This window comes from Leishmania major, chromosome 18 (genome assembly GCF_000002725.2).
Source record: "Leishmania major strain Friedlin complete genome, chromosome 18".
Classification (NCBI taxonomy): Eukaryota; Euglenozoa; class Kinetoplastea; order Trypanosomatida; family Trypanosomatidae; genus Leishmania; species Leishmania major.
In genome coordinates, this window is record NC_007259.2 from 249313 (window position 1) to 268216 (window position 18904).

The following is an 18904-nucleotide window of genomic DNA, read 5'->3' on the forward strand; positions in this document are numbered from 1 at the left end:
GCAGACAGACCCGGAGAGGGGCACGTGAAGTGGGATGGCAGTCGGAGAGGAAGACGGTCATAGATGGAGAAGCCGAAAGTAAACTTGAGGCGCACGTGTGCATTCATGACCACTCGCGCGCGCAGAGAAGCGAAGCACTCCGTTTCAGAGTATCCTGCCGTGTGGCAGTCGTGCCGGGTGCAGTCTACCAACGGTCTCGATCGCTGTCGTTTTTGTTCTCCGCACATGTGCCGCTTTCCGCACTTCGACTCAGCTCCCCCCCCCCTCGTGCACCTCACACACACACACACACACACACACTCTCTCTCTCAGTCGTACATGACTAATGATCTCAAGTCGACAGGAGGGGGCCCACGAGGGCGTTGGGGTGGTTCAGGGGGTGGGGGTGAAATGCGAAGCGTGTGGGCTTCGTTGTGTATCGACAAGAAACACCTCAAAGGCTTGCAGGCGTCTCTGCGCACCATTGCTGCAAAATGTTCACGGCGGCTCCACGTATGCATATCTGTGTGTGTGTGTGTGTCACCGGCGGTGTACACCAGGGCACTTCCACGCGTGTCATGTCTCTAAGCCACAGCCCCCTCTACCCACATGCTCTCCATCTCCACGCTCATCTCGCATTGCGTTTCCATCCCAATCTGACAACGACAATGATCGTTGATGGCGTAGTCGACGTCTTCCTCGTCTTCGTCATCACTGCGCGTGACAGCGCTCACACTCGTCTCCTTTTCGTTCTCTTTGTTTGCCTTACTTCCTTCCCGTACCCCAACCCCGTACGTCTCCCTCGTGCCCTCTCGTGGCTCTCACCGAAGTGCCGAGCACCACACACACACATACATACGCACAGCCGACAAGCAGCAGCGGCAACCGCCGCTCAAAAGTCAGTGCACCGCCCAACTTGACCTTCTACTCCCCTCCCCCTCTACTCGACGTACTTGCACCCCTGTCTTTAATCGAGATCTCGCTGTTCTGACGTATTCCCGTGACAGGACCATACACGTATACCCACCCAGATCCCTTTGTGCTGGCGAGAGAGAGAGAGAGAGAGGGGCGAGATTACCTGAGACCGCTGCGTGCGTGTGTGTGGCTGTTTTTTTGTTCGTGTGGAGCGCGGCAGGGGTTTTGAAGCGACGGCGAGGCGGACAAGCGTATCCAGGCACGCACATGCAGTGAGCAAGAAGTATCGTTGTGCCCTAGTCGACCCCGCCGTCTTCGTACGCTCTCCCTTCCTTCTCCATCAGCGTCTTTTCTTGCCCGCCGTTGCACTCCTCAAGCCTTCAGTCTCGCCGCGCCTGCACGCGTCTCCGTCTGTGTGTGTGTGTGTGTGTGGTGTGTGTGTGTGTGCTGAGGCTGTACCAGAGGGTTCGTCGCTCCTCTTCGTTTCTACATCTACTTTTGTTTAGTTGTGCAGCGCTTTAGCGTTGCTTGACTTGAAGATGAACCCCTACTACGCTGCCCCCCCGCCGCCGCCGCAGCAGCAGCAATCGCGGCCTTCCGTGGATTTGGACGACCTCTTCGGAGGTCCCACCGCAGCCAACGAGCACAAGCCCTTCCACGCCGCTCCAGGCGAGCCGGCCCCACCCTCGTATGACGCCCTTAACGGTGGGTACTCGTCAGCGCCACCCCCGGCGCATCATGCTGCTGCATCGGAGCCGCAGCAGTCGCACAACGGAAACATCAGCGGCAATCAAAGTCTTTACTACGGAGCGGCCCATCAGCAGCAGCAGCAGCAGCAGTCATATGGCGTGCCAGCTGCTGTTCCGGCCTCCGCCTCTCCCTACGGGATGTCGTCTCCGCCTCCAGCGTTCTCGTCGTCATCGTCGATTACGCCTGGCACGGCACCGCCGCTGCAACCACAACCGCAACAACAGCAGTACGGCGCGTACCCTGCGATGCCCGCAAGCGGCATGGCACCACCAGCTCCTCCGCTTCAGCAGCAACCACCACAGGTGTACGTGCAGCCGCAGCCGCAACCGCAACCGATGCCTGGGCCAGTGCATCAGCAGCAGCAGTCGTTTGCCCAGAACAGCAGCAGTAGCGTTAGTCCCAGTGGTGCTGCTGCTGTTGCGGGCCCGACAGCGGCGGCTGGCGTTGGCAGTGGCGCGGCGTCGTCCCGGTCTGCGGAAGAGGAAGACCGTCTGCAGCTGGAGCGCATCATTCGCCTGCGCCGCGAGCTGGAGCTGGAGCAGGAGCGAGAGCAGCGAAAGAAAGAAGAGCTGCAGACGTGGGGCTGCCCTATTTGCACCTTCCGCAACAAGCTCAACGAGGTGAAGTGCGAGATGTGCGGCTCTACAAGGCCCGGGTACACGGCACCCGCTTCGACGGAGCCGCCAGCCCAGCACCAGCAACAACAGCACCAGCCTCGTCCCGCGGCGACACCCTCGCAGGTCAACGCTGGCGTCACGGACTGGCAGTGTGGCATGTGCCTCGCCCCGAACGAGGCGCATGCGGAGCGGTGTAAGGTGTGCTACGCCTACCGTAGTAGCGGCATCCCGGTGCCGACAGCGTCTCCATCTGGCGCCGCGGCCAACGCGAACCACAACGGCGTTGTCTCCAACACGCCGTTCACGACGAACTGGAAGTGTAGCGTGTGCGGTGAGGTGAATCCGCCATCAAAGGCGAACTGCAAAGTTTGCAGCGGGTTCCAGCGCAACGGCACCGCGGTCACGGACGCCGTCCCGGCGCCGAGCACCGGGAGCGGCCACGGAGCCCAGGCGACTAGCAGCGCTGACCCGCCTCTGCCGACGGTGTGGTCGTGCTCTGTGTGCACCTTTGAAAACTCCGTCTCAGCTGCGGTATGCAAGGCGTGTGAGAGCGGTCAGCGTCCGCGCCACTTGGCCCCCAAGAGGGACAAGGAGAAGTCCGCTAGCAGCAAGCAACATGACAGCCGTGGCAGCGGCGCCAAGGACGGCGGCGGCGACGGTGAGAAGAAATGCTCATCGTCCAAGTCGCAGTGGCCGTGTGGGACGTGCACGTTCTTGAACCCGATTGGTCGGAAAAAGTGCGACATGTGCGGTGCGAAGCGGCCGGAGTCGTACGCCGCGGAGGCGGACACGACGGAGGCACGGGCGGCGGCCAAGCAGGAGGCTCAGGACGACGCCGAGGAGGTGGCATGGCAAGACGACGACTCGGTGACGGAGTGCAACAACTGTCACACAACCTTCACGTTTCTCATCCGCCGCCACCACTGCCGACTGTGCGGGTACGTGTTCTGCGCGCACTGCTCCAGCTACTCCGTTCCGCTCACCATGGGCAGCCTGCCGCAGCGCGTTTGTGTGAACTGCTACAAGGCACGATTAGAAGAGGAGAAGAAGACGAAGAAGGCGCGCCGTTGGCTGGATAGTTAGCGACGGTGTATAGACGGATGGAGAGACGCGGCAAAGTGGGGGATGAGGGGTGGGGGCAGCATGCGTGTTGTTTTGTTTCTTTCCCGCTCCTATCACTACCACCCCTACGCATGCTTGGACGCATGAGGGTGGTGCCTTCTCCTCTCCCGCCTGCTCTTCCGTTCTCTCTTTGTACGCCTGCCTTGTCGACAGCTCTACTCCCCTTCCTGGCTGCTGTTTTCAGTGTCCAAGTGCGTCGCCATTATTATTGCTGCTCTTCTTGCTTGGCGTCTCTGCTTTGGATGGTCCTGTCTGTCTACATGCGTGTGCGTGTAGGTGTGTATGGGGGGGGGGGGGGCGTCTGCCTCTCTCTCTCTTCCCTCCCTTGTTGCTCATCACGCTTGTGACTGGACTTTCCCGTTGGTGTATATATATATATATGGCCGACCTACCTTCCCACCACCCCCGTCGCCATTCACATCATCTGTCATCATGACGTATTTCAGTGAGCGCTGCCGATTTCAAGTTGTACTTGCTGTTCTGTTGTCCGAATGATTCTGTCGCTGTGCTTGATTGAGGATTGCGCGTGAGCTCGCCTGCGTCTTGTCTTCTGTCGCTCACCACTTCGCCTGCCGCTGCCCCGCCCCCACCCTTGGCCGTGTGCTCTTCCCCTCTCGGCGCCACGCCGTCCGCCTATTGCTTGGATGCGCTCTTTGCCGTTGTTGTGTTTATGAAGCCGTTTCCACGGGCGATCCTCTCTCTTTCTGTTGCTCTTTTCTCTTTATATATATACAAACATATACACATCTATGGCGAGTTCTGCAGCTATGGGGCCTCGGATCGTCGTAAGAGGGAATACTGCCATCACAGCTGCTATCATCACCTCTTTCTCGTGACTCCACATCTATGAAGCACTTCTTGTGGAGAGTGGACCCGATGCAAATATGTGTATGTCTCTTTCTCTCCACCTTATTTCAACGGAAGGTGAGGGGGAGGTGAGGAGGGGGACAGCGGATGCAGGCGGCCAGCCACACGGGTGTCGCTGCTCCTTTCTTTGAAAACAAAATACATTCACTACCACCACCATCGTCGTCCCCTCCCCCACCCCACTCCACCCGCGCTCTTCCCACTAATCCTTTATCATCTCACGTCTGTTTGTGTGTGCCCCACTGACAACGATGATGGTGGTGCCCTTTATCTGCCTCTGTTCTCTGGTCTGTTGTTGTTGTTTGTGTATGTATGGGTCGCGGCGGGGAGGTGCATGCGGGGTGTCCCCCTTCCCCTCTCTCTCTCGCTCTCGACCCCTTGAGTGGTTCTAGATTTGCTTGACCTCTCTTCAACGTCTTTGTGTCAGCAAGTATGTGCCTGTGCGTGTGTGCGTGTTTCATGATCGCATCCTATTATATTTCTGTGCTCCTGTGCGCTCTTGCTTCGGCGTGTTCATTTCCGGGAAAACAAGAAGCGAAAAAAAGAGAGCCCGCCAACGAATTGCAAGGAACGAAGTGAAAGGAGTAGCGAGGGAGGAAGGAGGAAGAGTGAGAGCACGCGTCGCAGCAGCAGCAGCGGCTGTGGCGGCCGTAGTTGGCCAACAGTGCGAAGTCCATGTGGCGGAACGGCACGGCAAGAAGGAAAAAGAGAGTAAAGGCCGAATCGTGCTCTTCCCTCCTCCCCTTTTCACCTGTTGTGCACTTCTAACGCTTTAGTTGGGTTGGTTCCAGGGCCTCCTCCATCTCCCTGTCCATTCACCATGCTCCTCACCGTCTTTCTTCCTCCGTATGTGTGCACTCTCATCTCTCTCTCTCTCTCGCATACACTCATGCACACACCCGCATACACATGTGTATACATGCACTCGCCACTCACTCTTCGCACACCCTCCACCCTCCCTGCTCCTGCTGCTGCTGCTGCGAACACGTGCCTTTGTTCCGAACGCCCATCAGGTCGGTCTGCCGCCTGATCATTTTCTCTTCGTCATCCTCGCGCTTCCTTCGCAAGCAAACAACAAAAACAGTACATCCGCAGTGCTCGCTCACCTCGTCTTGTCACCATGGGCTTCTTTGACGCTGACCTCAGCTACCCCACCGTGCGCACGGAGCGCATGAAGCACAAGCGCCGTCGCCTTGTGCAGGGTCCAAACTCGTACTTCATGGACGTGAGCTGCCCGCGCTGCCGCCAGGTGACTGTGGTGTACAGCCACGCCACCACGTCGGTGGAATGCAAGGGCTGCTCCAAGAAGCTCTGCCGCCCCACCGGTGGTAAGGCGCTGCTCGTGGAGGGCTGCGGGTACCGCCGCAAGCCGGACCACTAATCACGTTCTCTTCGCGCGTGTGTGTGTGTGTGTGTGTGTGTGTGTCATGGTTCATTTGTGGTGCCCGACGCATGCACGCACACACACACACACACACACACACACCTACACGCAGGGAAGTAGGAGGTGAGAGGCGCCCCTGTGTTTTTTCTCGTTTTATCTTCGCGAATCAAGAGCAGCAGACAACGAAAGTGAGAAAAAAATGGTGCGGCGTGATGGTGCATAGCGGCTCCTGCGGTGAGCAAAGGGAAGGGCAGGGGGATTGGAAGGCCCCCCCCCCTCCTCCTCCCCTTTCCTCCCCTCCTTGTGTGTCTCTCATCTCTGAGCTTTCTGCCATCGCCGAGTCCGAACATGTCTCTGTTTTTTTTGTTGTTTTTCGTCATTTGTGTGCTGTTTCTTTCTCTCCCCTGCCTCCCTCCCCGCTCTCGGCGCATGTGTAAGTGTGCGTCATGAGCCGGAGAGGAGGAGGAGGAGGAAGGGGAGGTACGGATGTGAGCGCAGATGTGTGTACCAGTGCCGGCGGCGGGGTGGTGTGCCTCTCATGAGGTACACAAGCATGCACAAACGCATCGACGCAACTGACACGATGCCCTTGTCCCCCCCCCCTCCATATCTCACAGCCTTCCTGTCGACGTTAATGGCAGTCGCAGTGGCATCCACAGCTACCGTCGACTGCTACACGCTGCTACACATATGTATGCACGCATGTATGCACTGCGCACCCATGGGATAGAAGGCATCGCACCCGCAAGAAAAACAAGAAGCAGTAACAAGGGCACTAGTCGCTCAGCAACGGATGGCGGTGCTCAAAGCTGCCGTCTCCTCTGACCTAGCCGTGCGCCCCACGCACCCACCCATCCGCCGTCTTCCCTTTCTTCCTGCACATCCCCGAGGATGAGTAGAGGGCAAGGGGAGGCGTGGTGGAGGAGGGCGGTGGAGCAGACTCTGAGAAAGAAAGAATAGGCCTCTACATGAAAAGAGGGAAGCAGGCAGCAAGAGCAGCCCACTCGCTTTTTTTTTTCGAGTGCTGTCGCCCCCTCCTTTGCCCAGCAGCGCTCCTCCGGCCTTCACGTCTGTGTCCGTCCCTCTTCCTTTCCATCGAACTTCTTTACAAGCAGCACGCAGATTCCGTGCGCAACCTTGCGAAGATCCGCTGCAGTAGGCTCTTGCCCCCAAGTGCGACGTATTCCTCGTCTTTCCCTCTCTCGCTGCGCAGCACCGCTTTCTGCCACCCACCCACCCACCCCTCCACCCCAACAGCAACAGCGACACGTCTATGTTCAGCACCACCGCCGCGGATGCCTCCCTCGAGGCGGTGGATGCGGAGACGATGCACGCCCTTCGCATGCATCTGGGAGACGTGCCCAGAGGCACGATGGCGGCAACAGCGCAGGAGGCGCTGAGCACACCTGCCGGGTTGAAGGGAACCTCCTCGCCCGCCTTTCTGTCAAGCACGTTTTCTGGTGTGGCAACCGGATACGGCAAAGACGACGCCAGCGCCGACGACGAAATCCCCGAGTATGCTCTCCCCGATGCGCAGTACATTGAGCGCACAATGCTCCCCCTGTTGCTGCGTGGGTTGGAGGTGGTCGCGCAAGTTCGCCCGCCTGACCCGCTCGCCTTCCTTGGTGCCTACATGGTCTGCAACAACCCCCAGAAGCCGTCATGTAGGTATGCTCCAGCCTCGGCACCTGGCCTTGAGAAAGCGAAGCCCACCTGTGCAAGTGTGCCGGCCGACGACTCCGCCTCGCCTGCTCTGGCAGAGGCAGTGAAGCAGGCCATGAACCGATTTTCCGCCTCCAAGAGCAACACCAGCGCCGCCTCGAAGCCCACCACGGCTGCCGGGCGCGCTCCCTCCGTGGCCACGAAAAAAACCTAGCAGCGCGGCAAGTCGCACGCGTGTCGTCATTGTGATCCCGCTTCCCACCATCCACGCTGACTAGCAATTTTCTCGCGTGCCCGTTGTTTCGTTTTGTGTTGCCCACGATGTACAAGAGCAGCGGCAGCGGCCGACGCTGCAGTGCAGCGACGCAAACGGAAAGTGCAGAGGGGAGGACCGCCGTCACGGTGTACTGGGCATATGCATCGTCTCGCCCTGTATGACGGAGCTGGCAGCGCTGCGCCTCTTCCCTTGCTCCCGGAGATGGTATGTGCGCCTCTCGCCAGGGCGGAACAGGGCCGGGCTCAGTTGCACGAGTGCATGCCCATCCTCTCCGTAACGCCCCCCTTCCCCCTCTCCCTCGTCGATCTTCGGGTGTTTATGTGCACACGCATGGTTGCCGCGCAGGCGCGATAGGTGAAGGGGGAGAACGAGAAGACGAACAGCACTTTCTACACTGGCCATGCTGCATTACTGTGACTCTGTGACCAGAGACGAGCGATTCAGCTCCCATATCGGCTCCTACTCGCACAAAGTCTCACCAACGCCCAGCATCCACCTCACTCCCTTCTCGGCCTCCCTACCTGTCTGCTTTCTCTCTCGGCTTGTTTTTCCTTCGTTGGCTTCCTCCCATTTACCTCGGCACGCTACGTGGTGTTGCCGCCCTCCCATCGTCGTCATCATGAGCAGCACCGTCGTCTGTGCATATCAACGGTTTCACTGCCCTCCGCCGTCACCCCACCCTCTTCCCTTTCGCTACCACCACTGCTTTCTGCCACCTCTCCCCCTCCCTCTTCGCCCGCCCACCCTTTCGTGCTCGTCGTGCCACGCATTCACCCTCCCTGCCTTTGCGGTGGTGGTGGTAGTGGTGGGTGCTGCTTGTCTGTGTTTTGGACGTGTGTCCGGCACCTGCTGTTGTTGCTGCTGCTTTCGGCGCTGCGCACAACATCGAAGGTCACATCCGCATACACGTGCGCCCCCTCCTTCGTATTTTGGCCAACGAATTCGGAGCGTTTCAAACCGCCGCGTGCTGCTTGACTGACGCACGCGCTCCCGCTTACTCATGAAAACACTGGCAGTACAGCCCCCCCCCCCTACCCCCCCCCGCTCTGTTCTCCCTATCCGACCCCACCTTCTCTATTCCTTGACCTTCGATCAGTTACCCGCGGCACGTAATCGCTCTGGCTCTCGTTGCGCCCATCGACAATCTGCGCCAGCGATAAATTGAAAAAGTCGCTGCGACTTCTCGGCTTGAGTGTTCCCCCCCCCTCTTCCTCCTCGTCTTCACGGAGATGTCCTTCACCGATACGCAGAGCCCCGAATACCAACGGGGCGTCAACGACGCGGAGCGGCATCGCAGGGCAACAGAGGAAAACTGGATACGGCCCGCCCTCGGCCCCATCGTATGGCTCGGCGTGCCCTTCTTGCTGGCATGGATGTATATGCGCCGTGTCTCGCTAGGCAGTCCGCTCGGCAGCGGATCCGCCAGCGGCAGCGGCAACCCTTTCACGAGCATGATGGAGCAGATGATGCCGATTAAGAAGCGGCAGTTTCGCGTCGACGTAAAGGGTACAAGGTTCGCCGACGTTGTCGGCCTCCCGGAGGCGAAGGCGGAGGTGCGACAGTACGTCGACTTCCTCACAGAACCGAACAAGTTCACTCGGCTCGGGGCGCGACTGCCGAAGGGGTGTCTGCTGACGGGGGAACCCGGCACAGGCAAGACACTGCTGGCCAAGGCCGTCGCCGGTGAAGCGAATGTGGCTTTCTTCAGCTGCAACGGTGCGGACTTTATTGAGCTCATAGGTGGGAGTGGCCCCAAGCGGGTGCGCGAGCTCTTCGAGGAAGCGCGGGCGGCCGCGCCGGCGATCATCTTCATCGACGAAATCGACGCCATCGGCTCACGCGCTGGCAAGCAGGGCGGCTCCGTCAGCAGCGAGGAGAACCGCACCATCAACCAGCTGCTCGCCGAGTTGGATGGGCTCAGCACGAGCGCCGACCCCATTGTTGTGCTGGCGGCCACGAATTTCCAGGACAACATCGACAAGGCCCTGCTGCGAGAGGGCCGCTTCGACCGAAAAATTGCCATCGAGATGCCCGACCTCTCCGCCCGTCGCGAGCTCTTCGAGCACTATCTCAACCGCATCTGCACCGGTGACCCTAACGGCCGTACAAAGGACGAGGGCGGCAAGGAGCTGGCGCTAGACACCAGCGTGAGCAACAAGGCGCTGGCAGATCAGCTGGCGGACCTCACGCCAGGGCTGTCGCCGGCCACGGTAGCCACAGTCGTAAACGAGGCGGCACTGCAGAGCGGAATAGCCGGTAAGCCGCTCGTGCAGCTGCCGGATCTGCTGGAGGCACTGGACAACACGCTGATGGGCCGCAAGCACCGCAATCGCCAGAGCGACCAATCGGCTCGCCGCACCGCGATTCACGAAGCCGGCCACGCCCTGACGGCATGGATGCTACCGATTGTGCAGAAAGTTTTGAAGATCAGCGTCACCCCGCGCGGGCACGCGATGGGCTACACACAGCGCGCCGGGACTGAGTTTCACGAATATCAAACAAACGCGACGCTCTTCGCCGACATGGTGGTCATGCTCGGCGGCCGCGCCGCAGAGGAGGTGATGCTAGGCGACGTGTCGGCCGGTGCGATGGACGACTTGCAGCGGGCCACGGATGTGGCGCTCAAGCAGATGCTGGCGTTTGGCATGAGCACACACACGGGGCTGCTGTCGTACCACCCTGATTACACTCGAGCAGGGCGTGACTTCACGACTTTTTCCAACGAAGCCCAGTACCGCGCCGAACTGGAGGCGCAGAAGCTGCTTGCAGCCGCCCACTCCACCGCCGTGGACATCGTCAAGCGTCACAAGGACAAAATGGAGATTATGGTGAAGGCACTACTGGAGAAGAAGGAGCTGTCGACTCGCGACATTGAGGAACTCTGGGGCCCGCGGCCGTCGACGCCGACGGTGGAGGACATTGTGCAAAAGGTCATCGAGGTGACCGGCAGCTACGCCGAGATTACCGCGACCGTTGGCCCTGCGGCGGCAGCGGTGGCGACACCGAGCATTGCGGGAGTGTATTAGTGATGAGGTGAGAGGGACAGCAAACGGAGGGCTTACCTGCTCTCCTACGTGTGTGCATGTTCTCTCGCTGGGCTGCGCTCATTTCTCGTGGTTGTCTTCCCCACACAACGCATCAGACGCACGCGCTGCAAACACAACCTCAGGTTTTGGAGGTGGCGCACGCGCGTCTGGCTGTTCTTTGTTTTTTTTTCTTGCTGTTGCCTTACTTCACTGTCATCGCAGTCGTAAGCGTCGTTGCTCGGCATGTGGCGTTTGTTTTGTTGTACGCAGCGGGTGTACGTGTGTGTGTGTGTGTGTGTGTGTGTGTGTGTGGTGTCGTTGAAGGGCACACCTGCACGTTTGTGGTTGGCTGGTGTGTCTATTCGTGTGTTGCGCGGCAGGGCCGACACTGAGCACGGGAGAAGAGTAAGCGTGCGATAGCGAAGGGGAGTGGAGAAGGGTAACGAAAGGCGAGGCAAAGAGAGGGCAGGTGCTCACATGCCCGGAGGAGAATCCAGAAGGCGTGCGTGAAGTACATGTGTGATGCGTTGCGCTCAAGGCACTTCATTCTCTTCTGTCCCTCACCTTCCCCCCTCCCCCTCCATCGAGCCTCCCGCCCCATCCCAAATATGCTTACGCGCACACGGTCATCCTCTTGTATCTGTCTGTGTGTCGTTCCTTTAGACACTGTCGCTCCTTGTCAAGTTATTCCTGCAACGCACATACACGCCCCATTCTTTCTCCATTACTTCACAAAACCCACGATCGTCTCCATATGCACACTCGCGTACCTGTGTGTGTGTGTGTGTTTGCGTGTGTGCTTATCCTCCATCATCGCCTGTTCGCCTGCCGATCATGATCGGCGGGGCATGCACCTCTCCGATGCCTCTGAAAGGCAGAAGAGAAGCCACAAAGCGACGCGCGCACACGCTCGCTCGCCGTCCTCCTGCCCCTTTCTCCCTCTACTGTGTGTCTATTCCGCCCTCCCCCGCCCTCTCACCGTCTCTCTCCCGATACCTTTCACACGCGCGCGCACACACACGCACAGAGTTGCCTTTCGCGCCACAGAAAACGCTCATGAAGAGAGCCACAACGCACACCGCATACTGATAAGAATCCAGAAGTAGCAGAGTCCAGTGTAGCTCCTCGCAGAACCCCCCTTTCCTTCCCTTCCCTTCCCTTCCTCCCAAAGCCCCCGTTGTTGTTTTGTTTTTGTGCTTCCCGCCTTTCCTCCCTTCCCTGTAATCCACTAAGAACGCCTCGCGTTGTTTGTTTGCTGCTCTCTCTCTCTCTCTCGCCCTCGCTTACTCGCTTGCTGCTCGCTGTCAGCGGCGCACGCACCTGCCCACGCATTCGTAGTCACAAGCGCGTGCATCTGCCGCGTCACCAGCATGTCCAAAATCGCCCCGCAGACCCTGATGGAGGCCATCCAGGCCGTCCTGAAGGTGGACAAGGAGCGCAAGTTCAAGGAGAGCGTCGATCTCCAGGTCAACCTGAAGAACTACGACCCCCAGAAGGATAAGCGTTTCTCTGGTTCCCTGAAGCTGCCGAACGTGTGCCGCCCGCGCATGACGGTGTGCCTGCTGTGCGACCTCGTGCACGAGGATATCGCCAAGAAGGAGGGTGTGCCGACCATGAACCAGGAGGAGCTGAAGAAGCTCAACAAGAACAAGAAGCTGGTGAAGAAGATGTGCAACCAGTACGACGCCTTCCTGTGCTCTGAGTCGATCATCAAGACTGTGCCACGTCTGGTGGGCCCGCACATGCACCGTATGGGCAAGTTTCCGACGGTGTGCTCGCCCAGCGAGTCGCTCGCAGACAAGATCGTGGAGCTGCGCTCGACCGTGAAGTTCCAGCTGAAGAAGGTGCTGTGCCTTGGCACCTGCGTCGGCCACATGGAGATGAGCGAGGAGCAGCTCCGCCAGAACGTCACGATGGCGATCAACTTCCTCGTGTCACTGCTGAAGAAGAACTGGCAGAACCTGAAGTCGGCGTACATCAAGTCGACGATGGGCAAGCCGCAGCGCATCTATTAGGCAGGCCAGAGTCTGGGCGAGTCGCAGAGGCTTCTCTTGTTGTTGAGGGTTTTCGGCGTCTTTGGCTTGCCCAGCACCCCCTTCGCATCAACACCTGACGCGGTGCGCGAACCGGATGTGAGCGCACGCGTGCATGTCCGTGCGCTCTTTTTTTTGTGCCGGCGACGTCTCGTCCGTTTCTTTGTTGTTTTTGCGTTTTGTTGTTGCGGCGGTGCCGGTGCGCCGAGACAGGGATGCGCGTGTCTCTCTGGCACCACGCAACGAGGGTGAAAAAGGTTTCCTTCGTTAAAAAAGAAGCAGATTTACTCTTAAATAGGGCTTAAGGGAAGTGGATGCTTGTCTGTCTGTCTCTCTCCGCTGCCATCATCAGGGAGAGTTCGTCGAGGATGTCGCGGTCGTTGCTTCAACCTTTCGCTTTCGCGTTTTGCTCGGCGCTGCTTGTTCGCCATTGTCCGCAGCATTTGCCGTGCCGGTACGCGTGGGTGTGTAGACATATGTGTGCGTGCTGTGTCGGCTACGACGACGCAGCCGCATCGGCGGAGGCGGCAACAACAACCAGCAGTGGGGAGAGAAGCGAAACAACCGAAAGACGAGCATTACCGTCTCTATACTAGGAGAGTGCCTTAGATGGACCGAAACACAAAACGAATGAATGCAGTGCAGCGCAGGAGAGAGAGAGAGCGAGCGAGGGCCGGGTGGGGCGGCGGCGGCGAGACGGTCACATCGATTGCATCCATCCTTCCTCACCGCCTTCCCCGTCCGCTCTCCGCTCTCGGAGTGTTGTGTCGCCTCATCTTGCGTTTCTCTCTTTCTTTTTGTTTTTGGCTCTTCTCTTCCACCTCCGTCCAACTCGTAACGGCTATGTTTTCTGTTACTTTCTTTTTCAAGTGTGTGTGTGTGGGTGGGTGGGTGTGGGTGTGGGTGGGTGGGTGTGGGTGTAGGTGTAGGTGTGTGTATGTACGTTGATGTGCTTCTCAATATAGCGTCCTCTCCTCCGTTCTCGTCCTCAACGCTCCCTCTCCCTCGTCTTCCCCACTGCCACAATGCTTCCCCGCCTGCCGCCCCGCCCCCCCCCCCTTCTCATCTGCACCTCTCCCACTGTGTTCTCGTTGCGTTCTCGCATGGGTAGCAGAGATGGGTGGGGTTCGGGTGTGCGTTCCTTTTATGGGCGAAGAGGGAATTTGGTACTGCGCAGTGGCGGCGATGCGAGGGGGAGGAGGCGTGTGGTGCGGTCGAAAGGAGCGAAGCACGCCCCGGCATCTCGTAATCACGTACGACGTTAGAGGAAACGCCAACAAACAACGGCAGCGCCGATCCAGCAGACCCTCCCCCCCCCCCCAACACCACCACTACCACCGTCCCCCCCCCCTCCTTGCCCCTGGCGGACCAACTCTGAGCTTAAGGCAACCCACCCACTCTTTTGTTTTCGTGCTTTTCTTGTTTCGCACACTTCCACGCTACATCATCTGTATCAGCGGACATGGAGACGGGAGGGGGGCGAAGCCCCACAGACATCGACGTGCGTGCATCTATGTGCTGGGCACCACCCCTCTCACTCTTTGTGCTCGTCTCTCTATCTCTTGATCGCGTCTGAGCAACGACGGCGATTGAACTAGAGAGAGGGGAGCGAGCGAAAACGCGAAGCAGGCAGACTAGGTCGGCGGGTGAGAGAGCGGGCCATCATTTGGTGGCCCATTTGTGCCACCAAATGCGCGTGGATGCGTGGTTGTCTGCCGGGGACGCACCCTCCCCCTCCCCCTCCACGTCATCTTCCTGATATTCTGTGCGTGCTGTCATTATTTCAAGTGATTTCGACATGAAAGCCCCTCAAAAGTCGGATAGAGGCAGACAGGAGTGCTGGCAAAACTCTGCCATCTCCCTGTGGCGGTCGGGATGCCGCTGTTCTGTTATCTCCAAGCACGCTGCAGCACGCGTCCCGGACGCACACACGCCAGGCGAGGTGGGGCGGGAGAGGGAGGATTGAGGAATATACAAACCCCTCTCGTGTGCGACCGTTTCCTTGTCAAGAGCTCGATGCATCTGAATCGGTATATGTATAGCTCTCTCTTTCTCTACTCAGCGCACGCCTCCGTCTTCTCTTCGGCGTTATCACTTCTCCCTGCCTCCCCCCCCCCTCCCCCTACGCTTGATAAGCTCATATTTGCCTGCGGTGTCGCTTCTCTTGCTCTCCACACTCCTCTTGCACACACTGTTTTCATTTTCCTCGGCGACGGACAGGCAGTGGCATCTCTTCTTATCGTCGGCATCGCTCCTCCAAGCATGCCTTCGAACGTGTGCATTCCACTTGATGCCGCGAACCCATAGATCTCTCTGCCCATGTGCATGAGCAGCAAGAATGCTGCCACCGCTGTTACTCGCACTCTCCTTCTGTTACTTGTTTTTCTTCTTCGATCACGCCCCTGACTCCTCTTTGTGCGTGCTAGCCGTCGACCAGCCAAACCTTTACAGCATCGTATACTGTTTGTGTTGTGTGTGTTTCGATTGGTGCGTTGCGGCTAGCTCTGTGCTCCCTCTCTATCCACCTGCTCCCCCCCACCCACACACACACACACACCTTTTTTTTCAGTCCTCCATCGTCGCGGTACTGCCACGTAGTCGCTTCCTCCTTATTGCCGCTCGGGTTCCCGCTGCTCTCACCGCCCTTGTCATTTAGGATGCGAGCCTACATCGATAGCATCTGCAACCGCAAACCACCGTCCAAGGCGCCGCAGGTGCGGCCCACGAAGAGTGCGCTGCTGCTCCTGTCTCACCAGCAAGCGAAGAGGCGACAACTCGGTGAATCTCAAGCAGACGGCTCCATTTCTACGTTGAAGCACCCGCATCCGCAACCGCGTGCGGCAGCTGCCAAGTGGCCCCTGAAAACCACTCCCTCGCTGGGGCCACCACCCCGCCCTCTTGCATGTCGCTCTCCGTCGCCACTGGCACATGATGTGCTCGCTCGCACACCGCCCGCTTCCTCTGTGGAGGCGGCGGAGTCACCGTGGCACCCCCTTTTTACCTCCGCTTCACAGTTGCCGGCGACATCACCGCGGCAGCAGCAGCGGCCGGCACACCGCGCATCGGAGGAGGAGAGCGAAGCAGGTGTTCGAGAGGAATACTGGCCCACGTTGGCTCGCTCATTGGAGGCCGGCAAGGACACGTCCGTCGCGGTAGCGGCGTACGGTGACCGCAGGTTGTACGACGGCACCGCGGAGGGTGGCGAAGGCGGACACCGAAAAGCCTACGTAATGCACGCCTCGGCGGCAGAGAGGGGTAGCTGTGCGACATCGTCGCCCACTCGCACGTGTCGGTCTGCATGGACTCCGTGGCATCCCCCGCCGCATGGAGCGCATCAAGATCTAGTTCGGAGCGATGCTGCTTCGCCGTTCCAGACTAATTTCCGCCTGCGGTATCCTTCCTCGTCATCGTGCACCTCTCCTGCGCCACACGCGCGCTCTGAGATGGAGCCGCCGCGCGTACCGCGTGCATCTTCAGCGCGTCCATCGATGACAAGCGACACGCGTAGCGACAGCAATCTTGCGGCTCTTTCTCACCAGTGCCCCACCTCCCCGGCATGGGCGGTCGATCTGAACGAGCCTCCTCGACGGTGCCACCCGGTCTCGGCACCTCAGCAGCAGCTGCTGGCAAGAGTGCACGCGAGGCGCGAGAGCTACTCCAGTAGCGCTCACTGCACGACCGATGCTGATGTCATCGCTAACACGCAGCACCGGCCAGACTCTCCGCCGTGTCGCCCGTCACTGTCGTCGCTCTTCTCCTCGGGTTTCTTCAGCCGGGGGCCTGAGGCGGCCATGCACCGCCGTGCTGAGCGTTACTCGACAGTAGCACACCGAGCCGGGAACCCCTGCACGCGTTTTCTTGCCACGGCGCAGAGCGCCGCCTCTTCGCTTACGAAGGAGTCCCAGCAAGCGAGCCAACCGCGACCCGGCGCAGATTATCGCTGCCGTGACGTGAACAACTGCAGTCTGCGCGACTTGCAAGAGGGACTGTGCACTCGTCTGCAGAGACGTCTGCACGACCTCGAGCCCTCGCACTCGAGTAGCACCTCGCCAATGGACTGGAAAGCTGCTGCGGGAAGCACTAAGTCAACGCCTCTGCTCGCTGACATGGATGCGACGCTGCGCCTCTGGCGTGATACGCGGCGGGCGCTCCGGCAGCAGGTGATGCATCGCAGCGCCATTCACGATGTGCAGCGCAGCACCCCACTGAAAGGGCAATGGCCCAATGTCGAGGAGGATATAGTGCTGGACGGCGTTGTGCGCCGTATCCTCGCGGAGCGGGCCGCCTCGCGTGCATACCTACTTGCGGGTGCCGCTGCTGCGAACAGGGAGGCGCGCACTCCATGATGCTACATCTTTGTGTGCACGCGGATGCGTGGATGGCTACGCAGCGTTGCGTTGCTCTGTCTGTCTCTGTCTCTCTCTCTCTTTCTGTACCACACGCTCCCCTTCCCCGTTGGACGCCACCTCCATTTCCGCTTCGCTGGAGCCCGACTCGACAGGTCAATGCCAGCGCGTATGCGAAGGTCGTCTGCTCTTGCGCTGTATGCGTGACGGGGTAGGCGTGGATCTGCATGTGTGCCACGTCGCACTTTGCTTAGCACCCGCGCGAGGTTGTTTGCATGGCACACAATGCGGCGCCCACGTTGGCTGCTTTCTTGTGCTGCGAAAGTCACCTACCCTCCCCCCACTCGCCCTCTCTTCATCGGTTTTGTCACGCGCTCCCCGCTGCTACGCTCCGCGGCAACGTGTTTGATCTGTGTGCTTTTCTTTGGTCGCCTGGCGCCTCCGCTCACGCACCGTCATTCCCTCGCAGTCTCTCACTCGCTCTTTGTGTTTCTATTCTCGTGCTCTCTCTCTCTCTCTCCGGCTTGTGCGTGCAAACGCAAGCTCTCCTCCTCGACCTCTCTCGAGAACTGTTTCGTCGGCGCCACCATCACTACGACACCTTCTCATCCTCCCCCCCCCCTCCTCTTCACATGTTTGAGTGACGTCTTCGAGGACAGTCACCAAAACCACATACACGAACAAGCAACTACAGGCAACAGCAGCCATGGACCCATCTGTCATGGTGGGCCAGTACACGCTGGGCAAGCAGATCGGCTCCGGCAACTTCTCGAAGGTGCGACTGGGCACCGATCCGCAAGGCCGCACATGGGCCATCAAGATCGTGGACAAGCGCCGCCTAAAGAAGGAGAACATGGAAGACCAGATGCTCCGCGAAGTCGCCATCATGCGCAGTCTGCGCCAGCAGAACGTGGTGAAACTCCAGGAGGTGCTCCAGTCCTCTAACCATTACTACCTAGTCCTCGAGCTGGTCACAGGCGGCGAGCTGTTTGACAAAATTGTAGCCGCCAAGCGCTTCGACGAGCCCACAGCGCGTCGGTACTTCCACCAGCTCATCGCGGGCATGTACTACTGTCACTCGAAGGGCTTCGCCCACCGCGACCTGAAGCCGGAGAACCTGTTGCTCGACGCGAACGGCACACTGAAGATTTCCGACTTTGGACTCAGCAACCTCCAGCAGGATGTGCTGCTGCAGACCATCTGCGGCACGCCAAACTACGTTGCGCCGGAGGTGCTCATGGAGCGCGGCTACAACGGACTCTCGGCGGACATCTGGAGCTGCGGTGTGGTGCTGTACGTGATGCTGGCAGGACGTCTGCCCTTCGAGGATCGGAACATGAACGTTCTTCTTGGCAAGATCGAGCGTGGCGACTATCAAATGATCCGTCACATCAGCGACCCTGCCAAGGACCTCGTCGCGCGCATGCTGACCGTCGACCCGCGCAAGCGCATCTCAATGGAGGATGTCATCAACCACCCTTGGTTCCAGATTGACTGGAATCCGAGGCTACTCTCCACGTAAGATGTAGCAGATCACGGAGGGGATCGGAAAGGGAAATGAAGCCCATAGAAAGTGTGATCGACATGATATGTCGGTTCTTTTCAACCTTAACTATCATCCTGCTCATCCTGTTGTCATCTTCCCGACTTGGGGAGCCTGTTATGTCGACAAAGAACCTATCTATCTCTCCCAAGCCCCTCTCCTCCCTCCCCCAATCCTTGCGCACGTACGTGCGGATCTCTCGACGTGCATCTTCGCGCACATCCTTCTCATGGCCTGCGGTCACCCTTTTTCCTTTTACATGTCTTTTTGATATTTGCGTGTGGGCGTGTGTCACATGCCGCGTCGTCCGCACACATTCCCGCCACCGTCACTACCACCACCCCTCACCCCGCGCTTCCGGCGCACAGCTCTGCACTGTCCCT

The 18904-nt window shown here is 59.3% G+C and overlaps 5 protein-coding genes across 5 annotated transcripts; all 5 read left to right on the forward strand.

The window, feature by feature from the left end:
- Window positions 1-1433: 1433 nt before the first annotated feature.
- Window positions 1434-3344, forward strand: LMJF_18_0600 (conserved hypothetical protein; the record flags this gene model as incomplete). The annotated part of the gene is made up of 1 exon (XM_001682415.1): window positions 1434-3344. One exon carries the CDS (start codon window positions 1434-1436, stop codon window positions 3342-3344), a length of 1911 nt encoding a protein of 636 aa, XP_001682467.1.
- A 5458-nt stretch (window positions 3345-8802) lies between these two features.
- On the forward strand, window positions 8803-10599 carry LMJF_18_0610 (putative ATP-dependent zinc metallopeptidase; the record flags this gene model as incomplete). The annotated part of the gene is made up of 1 exon (XM_001682416.1): window positions 8803-10599. One exon carries the CDS (start codon window positions 8803-8805, stop codon window positions 10597-10599), a length of 1797 nt encoding a protein of 598 aa, XP_001682468.1.
- Window positions 10600-11969: 1370 nt separating this feature from the next.
- LMJF_18_0620 (putative 60S ribosomal protein L10a) lies at window positions 11970-12614 on the forward strand (the record flags this gene model as incomplete). The annotated part of the gene is made up of 1 exon (XM_001682417.1): window positions 11970-12614. The coding sequence occupies one exon, from the start codon at window positions 11970-11972 to the stop codon at window positions 12612-12614; it is 645 nt and encodes a 214-aa protein (XP_001682469.1).
- A 2675-nt stretch (window positions 12615-15289) lies between these two features.
- LMJF_18_0630 (hypothetical protein) lies at window positions 15290-16978 on the forward strand (the record flags this gene model as incomplete). Its single annotated transcript, XM_001682418.1, has 1 exon — window positions 15290-16978. One exon carries the CDS (start codon window positions 15290-15292, stop codon window positions 16976-16978), a length of 1689 nt encoding a protein of 562 aa, XP_001682470.1.
- A 706-nt stretch (window positions 16979-17684) lies between these two features.
- On the forward strand, window positions 17685-18500 carry LMJF_18_0640 (putative serine/threonine kinase-like protein; the record flags this gene model as incomplete). Its single annotated transcript, XM_001682419.1, has 1 exon — window positions 17685-18500. One exon carries the CDS (start codon window positions 17685-17687, stop codon window positions 18498-18500), a length of 816 nt encoding a protein of 271 aa, XP_001682471.1.
- Between the last annotated feature and the right edge of the window lie 404 nt (window positions 18501-18904).